The following is a 9,127-nucleotide window of genomic DNA, read 5'->3' as shown; positions in this document are numbered from 1 at the left end:
TATGGCAAAAAGTATGTATTTCTCCATTGAAAGATGTTCTTGAATCAATTAATCAAATCATCATAATCTAGACTCACATTCAATAAAACTAGTGGAAAATAGGAAAAAAATTATAAAAAAAAGACAACAACAACAAAAGGCTAATAAGTATTCTGGAAAAGTATGAGTCTTCTACTTTATATAAATATAACATGATGTAAATCCCTATGAGATCACTTTGACGACCACGAAAACTCGAAAAACAAACATGTTAAAAACAAATGTTATCGGGCTGAAGTCCCTCTCCTTATAACATTAGCAGCGTATACACGCCATTTTGTCACTACATGTATCTGGATGTTAAAATGATTAAGAAATGTATACGGGATTGATATTAATGAACTATTATATGAAGATGTATTTATTATTCACCAGGTAGTCCAACATAAACCAGTAAAGAACAACTAATTTATAAGTTAACTCACAATTCAAGGCTGTAGATAGGCATATTGTTACTTCTGATAATTACTTTGATAGTTATATACAAGTACCAGTAAAACCACTGATGATAAATACGATAGTGTATTTTTTTTGATAAACACGGGATAATGTATAATAAACGTCTAGGTTATGGTGTTATGAACGTGTTCGAAATTACAGCCGAGTTATTTTGTATTTGGAAAGTTGAAAATGTTTCCCATAGGAAACTATAGAGACGATAGCTTGTAGTTCTATTAATTTTGTTTTGCAATGAATTCTAATTATTCATTTAAATCTTGATTAATAGGGAGGCAATACGTTCGAAAGTTATGTAAATACATGTGTATTATACACATAGTGTTTTTGAATAACATCAATTCAAGTTGTCATTGGTTAGAGATTACAAGCATCCGCTTCAATGTGGCCTCACGGTCAGTGCTGTTACAATAATGCATGTTTTGACGAGACGCTTCTTATCAGTAATCATGTGTCTATTTGGGTACGTAACGCTGAGCATATCCGCTTCAGAAGGTATTTAAGTGGTGGCCTAGGTCAATATGTTTAGGAGTTTATCCTCGATACGAATTTGTGTACAGGTAAGGCATTGTTTTGTATCTGTAATGTTTTCAAGCTTTCTGGCTGTTATGATGTACCCGATGTATTTGTTTTAAATCGACGAGTAAATATTTCCCTCATTCATAGTTTGCCTTACATACTCGAGCTTAGAAACAGGGTTAGTTTCCATTCGTGCCCGCTAAACTGGAATATTTTTCAGTGGAAAAAATATATAGACTATATAAGACATATATACACTTTGAGACTTTGCTCTCCCCTTTCTTTGGAACTGGACTCTCCAGTATTCTCCTTTATCCAGATCTACCATTTTTGTTTAGGTTGCCTGTCCGTTAGTTATCAATTGCATCTTTACCGACGGGAGTAGAACATATGTATGACATATCACGTGCAGTTGGCCATATTTTTAAAAATCTTTCCTAGTTTAAAATAAAAAAATCTAATGCATGCTTCCAAAATACATCTTGATACATATTTCAGCAAATCGAGATTTTTCTGGATTGTTTCCTGACACTAACTACGATTTCCCGTAGGACGAAATATAACGTAGGACGCCGCGTAATTCGGAATTAGTATTGAAAAATGTGGGTCTTCTGTTGTTATTTACCACTATCCATTTAGTTTTTGTAAAATTTAAATCAACAGGACCTATCTACAAGGCATTTGTGACGTCATTCGGCTGTGGTATTGTGGTTTTTACATAAAATTAACACAAAATGCTTCATACGTATCTATATTTTAGATGCACGTACTTTTTAACTAGCAATATCGGAAAGGTTCCTGTGAAATGAAGGGAGCAATCAACTATGTTTGGCAGCAATGGCTATCATACACGTTCCTTAATAGACACAAGGCTGTAGATAGGCATATTGTTACTTCTGATAATTACTTTGATAGTTATATACAAGTACCTGTAAAACCATTGATGATAAATACGATAGTGTATTTGTCAACAAATTATTTCAGTCCTAGTTGATCTAAATATTTTTTATCAGAGCGAAAACATAGAACTCTACGCTCATTAATTGTATCATATAATGCAAAACCATAACATATGTGCAATTTCAGAAACGTTCTACATACCAACATGAGTACCACAACCACTTTTGTTGATCCTGCTGTTCCGAAGTTCTGGAGTACACCACTGTTACGTCACCTGAACAAGCTTCAGGAAATTGCGAGTTCTCAAGAAGTTCCTAGCGGAGTCAAGGAACAGATACAAACTTGTATAGATTGTTTCAATGTGAGTATCTCTTTACTAAAAATGTTTTGCATCCGTGTTGTTAACATCAATTATTTGTAGTTGACATCTCATGTTATTTTTCACTTTCAGATATTAGGAGTGATAATCTATGACAATGTCACGTTACGTAATATAGCAATTTTTTCAGACCATTTAACGTTTTGTGGTTTCGATTTTTGATTTTGGTTTTTACTTGGTGCAAGTGAATTATGTTAGCATCTTCGTGAAAATTTCATGTGTCGTTTCTGTGCTGTAGGCCTGTGAGGATTATTGTGATAAGATTTCATCGACTTCAAGCTCAGCTGTAAACAACCTCATCTCACAAACTGAGAAGCATCCGTGGCAGAGCGTATATGACAATGGTGATATCCAGTGGAAAGTGGGACCTGGCATGTTGACGGGACAATTGGAAGGTAAAAGCCGTACGAAATAAGTGTGTGTGTGTTGGGGGACTCACTAAATCTTACAATATTCATTATTCAGCCTTTGAGGTGACAGAAAACGGCTTCTAGTTAATCATCTCTTTTATTTTATTGTATTGCATTTATGTACATATGAGAATTAAATATTTCGCCGAGTAGTTAACCGAACAGTTCAGCTCATCTTAATGTCGTGACAAGCATCACAAAATAAATACCGGAAACACCAGAAAACCACAATACACTTGAGAAATATCTAAATCTAAAGGAGACAGGACATGATACTACATTTTACACAAACATGACGCAATGGTTGATATCATTCACAAAATGACGCTTTTACCCATGCCTATGTGACTAATTTACGAGGATGATAAGAGGCTCATGGACCTGTGATGTCACTATATCTTATACTAGAGGTTCACACAGAAATAAAAAACAATTTGCAGATAGCGTTTATACTTTTCTTTCAAGTTAACTCCATATTTACAAAGTAATACTACGGGTTGTATGAAATATACATTAGATAGCACAAAGGCACATTATATTGATCAAATTTTGATGTAAAGATAAACTATTCAATAGTTTACATTCTAGAAATATATTTTGCTGTTAGGCATTTACTGGAAAATGTAAAAATAACAGGCAATTTCTTTCGAGAATACAGTTTTGTATTGACGAATATCTTAGGTACATATGTATAAATTAAATAATAGTATGTGAAATCCCGACACTTTTGACAATGATGATATCCACTCAAGTATCAGAGATTTTGTATATATACATAGTAATACCTGTTAAAGGCATGTTGAAACCGTCAATGGTTTGTATATGTACATAGTAATACCTGTTAAAGGCATGTTGAAACCGTCAATGGTTTGTATATGTACATAGTAATACCTGTTAAAGGCATGTTGAATCCGTCAATGGTTTGTATATGTACATAGTAATACCTGTTAAAGGCATGTTGAATCCGTCAATGGTTTGTATATGTACATAGTAATACCTGTTAAAGGCATGTTGAATCCGTCAATGGTTTGTATATGTACATAGTAATACCTGTTAAAGGCATGTTGAATCCGTCAATGGTTTGTATATGTACATAGTAATACCTGTTAAAACCATGTTGAATCCGTCAATGGTTTGTATATGTACATAGTAATACCTGTTAAAACCATGTTGAATCCGTCAATGGTTTTTATATGTACCTAGTAATACCTGTTAAAATCATGTTGAATCCGTCAATGGTTTGTATATGTACATAGTAATACCTGTTAAAACCATGTTGAATCCGTCAATGGTTTGTATATGTACATAGTAATACCTGTTAAAATCATGTTGAATCCGTCAATGGTTTGTATATGTACATAGTAATACCTGTTAAAATCATGTTGAATCCGTCAATGGTTTTTATATGTACATAGTAATACATTTTAAAGGCATGTTGAATCCGTCAATGGTTTGTATATGTACATAGTAATACCTGTTAAAATCATGTTGAATCCGTCAATGGTTTGTATATGTACATAGTAATACCTGTTAAAATCATGTTGAATCCGTCAATGGTTTTTATATGTACATAGTAATACATGTTAAAGGCATGTTGAAACCGTCAATGGTTTGTATATGTACATAGTAATACCTGTTAAAGGCATGTTGAAACCGTCAATGGTTTTTATATGTACATAGTAATACCTGTTAAAGGCATGTTGAAACCGTCAATGGTTTGTATATGTACATAGTAATACCTGTTAAAGGCATGTTGAATCCGTCAATGGTTTGTATATGTACATAGTAATACCTGTTAAAGGCATGTTGAATCCGTCAGTACGCAGTTTGATCCACTTTTATATTGATATCAAAAGCGTAAAAATCTTAAGTATTCTTATAATACTAAATTTCTTTTTACAAAAAAATAAACGTTCCCAGATATTTGTCTAATGATGACTAGATGCATTTCAGTAGTATTCAGATACATGTATTTCCCAACTAACTGTAGCATATCTACATGTATATTACATGTATACATGACTACGTGAGAAGTGACAGGCAATACTGCAATTGTATTTATCCTTTACCTGTAGTCCGTGCCCTCGGGCATACCATGTAAACCGTTACGTAATAGCAAATCAGGTGGGCCACAGAGATTTATATCGATAATTCATCACAGCAGACCGCAGAATACCTCATTAATAATGATAAACTTGTTAATATTGATTACAATCACGGGATATGCAAATATGTGTGCATTTAAAATTTTCGAGGTAGTTCATGAGGATAAAGACACACTTGTATTCGGTTGTCAAATTACTTGAATGAATATCGTGTGATCAATGCCCTGATCGCCTCATATTGAAGAGAAATTATCTCATATGAACTCAGGCTAGACAAACTTCACTTTCAGATGTGTCCGTGTTGGAAAACACAATGCACATGTAAGCATAAGGCATGCATCATATTGGTTACAATGGAATATTCTCCCTACCACGTCACCAGTGACGTCATAGTATCAGGTGACTTCTCACAGCCCATTAAAATTTTAACAAAGCTGCAGCAACTGCTACGTAAAAGGGTATAACGGAACGCCCACAAGTACCCGATTTACTTTTTCTTCTTTTTTTTTTAATAACTATTTAACGAAACGTTAAATTTATGATTTAAACAAATAGTGTCCTATGTTCTTTGAACAATATCATCAAGCCTGACAGAGCAAATACACTTCAATGCATCTATATTTTGTAGTCACATGCTGACATGCTTTTACATCTGAAGATTGTACTTCACACACACATTGTCTTTCCTGCTGCTAAATTGTCTTGACTGTATCATTCTTGAGATATCTGAACTCACACTGGTTTCATAGTTACCATATTCATAAACGTACTCGAAAGGTGCTTCTTCATAGTCAATTCTGACTCTTCTCGAAACCTGGTCTTACAACTTAACATACACAGCGTAAAGAAGAATAAACAAACTACGGAATCTTCATCGTTTCTGTTGAAAATTAGTGAAGGTTTGTAGGCATTGCATGGTGCTTTGTCCTCTATGACACTGGTATGAGGAATATAAACTACTTTTATGCTCCTGATATAACCTGTTGTACTATTACATGCGAGCAAACCTCTCTACCTTAGTATGCAGGGAAAGATTTTCTTTGAAAAGTTCATACACAAACCGATACAGGCTAGGTGGGGTTAATTTGCCACATTTATTGCTACTTACTGCAGAATTTATTTGTCTGATTACATTTTATGATTTCAAATGAACAATAATGATGTATTAGGTAATGATATATCTGTAAGGCAAGTTAATTGTTTCATTCTCATACGGATAATAACTCATAAGCTTCAAATTCAATGTTTTTGACATTTACTACCAAATAAGAATTCATATTCCCTGCAAAATTGATATTGTTATAAACTGTGGATTTCAGTCGATATTTTAAAGCCAGTCGCATATAAAGTATGATAAAAAATATACTAAGAATTAAATAGGAATGAAAAATGAATTAAATCCTCCCGCTACATTAATTTATAATAATCCGATGTGGTTATCTATAAAAGGAACTTTCTTGAAAACGCTACTCAGCATGTCGGACGCCAAGAAAGTTCTTGAGGTTGGCCTTTTTACTGGAAATAGTGCCCTTGCTATGGCGGAAGCACTTCCTGCAGACGGGAAAGTGGTCGGTTTGGAAATATCGGAATACATCGGTGACTTCGCCCGCCACCTTGTTGATCAGTCTCCTCATGGGAAGAAGATCGAAATCAGGATAGGTAGGTAGAAAAGTCAAAAAAATTAAAAAAAAAAAAAAAGAAAAAGTAGAAGAATTATGATGTATTATAAGACGTTTGCCTATTAAGATCAAATATTATTCAGATATAAAAAATAAAATATATTATACAAATATACCAATTAAATAATGTCCTTAAATAGTTATATCGACCGTAACTGTTAAATCGACCAATGACGAGGTCTGAGGTTAATATATTTTCACTTGTCGAGCAAGATGGCAATATATATCTAAAACTAACCGTGCAGTATACTTTTTATAAACAGTTTCACAAGCAGTGATCAGTATTGTTTTTGAAAGGTGATAGTAATACCTGCGTCCGAGCAATGAGGAATAGCCAAAATTCAGGAAAGATAATTTTTGATATAGTAAATATCAACACACCCTTGACAGTATCGGGCTTCAGAAAGTTCAGTTAACATAAACAAAAAACAAAACAAAAAAAAGACAAACAAACGGAGAATTTTCACATTTGTTTGGCAGGCCCGGCTAAGGAAACCATGAAACAACTGGCTAAAGAAGGCGAGAAATTCGATGTGATATTTATTGATGCTAACAAAGAAGGCTACATGGACTACTACCAGGTAATTTCATTTTCATATTTTTTCACTCTTCCTTTTAAAAATATTCAACATTGAAAATAGGTAAAGATTTAACCTGATTCCAAATTAAGACCTTTACCATAATTAACAAATCCAAAAGATCGATACAGGTATATAATGTAGAGTAGACTTATTCAATGCTTAGATTTACTGAATCGAATTTTCGGTGGTATTGGATGGCATCATTCACGTCTGTTTCTTTTATTCAATTCTTTACTGTTGCTCTATCGTTACACTAAATGTCTACTACATCGGTACTCAGAATCATGTCAACTGCTTGTCTGCCGATATTTTTCTTCTGACCAAGTACATTTTGTTTTAAACACGTTCTTAATGATGAAATTTAGTGGCTTTACATAATCGAAAAAAGGCAGATATTGTATATCAAATAACATTCAACTAAATGGGAAAATGCTAATGCTGAAAACACATTTACGAAGGATTTTCCAGGAACAGTACGCATATGATATATATATAAGGTTTTATGTGGCAAAAATGAAAGGTCTTAGGTGTCTCTTTCACCGATGAATAGTTGGCACCGTTATTTTACTCATCACGAGACGAATTTCCGGTGTTAGTTACAAAACCATCGATAACCTTACAACTTCGCAAATGTATTGTAGATTATCATGGACGAAAACATGTTGACTCCACGTGGAACAATTTTGGTAGACAATGCTTTACACGGTGGTATGGCGTACCTGTCTCACGATCTCGCCCTTCTTCCGGGGATGGAGGGTGTCAACAATGTTGTCACAAGCTTCAATGATTTTGTCTACAACGATGACAGAGTTAGACAGGTAAATATTTGTACCATTACGTTTTAAACAAGTCATACAAGTTTTGATTTTTCTGACGATTTCTTTGTGTCAGTTCAAGTCTTTCTTTATTTTGTCATTGTTTGTCTTTAATTGACACGGATATCACAACAAAAACAAATATTTCAATAATCATTGTTTACTGACTGAATTCAGCCACCTGCGAGACAAATCACCTTCGTTAGGCCAACACAACACATATGATGCTTTCTGTTTTGTTTTGAAATCACTCTTTTAAACATGCACAACGTTCAATAAAATTATTATGCTCCGCTTCCGTTAAAAGCTAGTATGTTAAACGGTTAAAACCATCGTCAGGTAACATCAGACATTAGATCGCATGTATTTTGTAATGTAACAAACCTCCAACAGTTATCTTGTGTATTGTTTGGCATGGATGGTTGATTAAAACATGGATCATGTTTCATCACGTGACTAACTTGTAACCGGTATAAAACATGTCACGTTCATTTTATTGATTGTGTTATGACAACATATTATATATATCTGATTTGGTAATGGGTTCAGTTGTCACTGTCACAAAGGAAGTTTTTACAAACTGTTTTACAAATGTGCTTGCAATAGTTATCACTCCATCTATTAAATGTATTCCTCCCATCAATTATCACTCCATATAATAAATGGTTTAGTAATTGTTTTTGTTCAATTAAATTAACTTCTGTCTATAAAATATAACTAAACGTTTTTAGATTATTTTATTGTCTTCGAATTCTAAGGATTATGTGTTTGTATGTTTGTTTGACAGGTGATGATTCCAATCCGCGATGGAGTGATGGCCATCCGACGGAAAGAGGATTTTGAAGGACATGTATAGAAGAGTTATTGCAATGACATTTTTTATTATACGGACATTTAACATAAATTGATCTCACTTTATTTCTTTTTCTCATTTATGGTGGATTACAATAACCTGTTTTATCACATGCTAATTATACAGTATGCTTTAATTATTTGCTTTCCTATTAAAAATAAATTAAATATGATGTTATTGATTTCTCGGCTTTTTGATTTCCTTTAAACTCCGAGTCTCTTCCGTTTAATTTGAAAACTCGAAAATAAGCCGACCTCAAAAATATGCCTATCATGAAAAGAACCTTGTAGTTTTTAAAATAAATAAACCTAGATTTGATCAATAGTTAAAGAAATAAGCGGCGTTCTAAGGGTAGATTAATATTTTAGGTAGTGAATAAATCTTCATGGTA

At 33.4% G+C, this 9,127-nt stretch overlaps 1 protein-coding gene across 2 annotated transcripts; it reads left to right on the top strand.

Moving 5' to 3' along the window:
* Positions 1-996: 996 nt before the first annotated feature.
* LOC132564777 (uncharacterized) lies at positions 997-8,917 on the top strand. 2 transcript variants are annotated; one of them, XM_060229431.1, is made up of 7 exons: positions 997-1,055; positions 2,101-2,275; positions 2,532-2,688; positions 6,258-6,467; positions 6,968-7,068; positions 7,710-7,886; positions 8,671-8,917. In XM_060229431.1, exons 2-7 carry the CDS (start codon positions 2,120-2,122, stop codon positions 8,737-8,739), a joined length of 870 nt encoding a protein of 289 aa, XP_060085414.1. In that variant the 5' UTR covers positions 997-1,055; positions 2,101-2,119; the 3' UTR covers positions 8,740-8,917. The 2 variants fall into 2 exon arrangements, with proteins under 2 accessions (XP_060085414.1, XP_060085474.1); XM_060229491.1 differs by lacking the exon at positions 997-1,055 and adding an exon at positions 1,862-1,888.
* Positions 8,918-9,127: the final 210 nt, after the last annotated feature.

The sequence above is a fragment of the Ylistrum balloti genome, unplaced genomic scaffold, assembly GCF_031769215.1.
Source record: "Ylistrum balloti isolate Yb309-2 unplaced genomic scaffold, AGI_CSIRO_Ybal_v1 Utg369570, whole genome shotgun sequence".
Lineage (NCBI taxonomy): Eukaryota > Metazoa > Mollusca > Bivalvia > Pectinida > Pectinidae > Ylistrum > Ylistrum balloti.
This window is presented reverse-complemented; position numbering and strand designations above follow the sequence as displayed.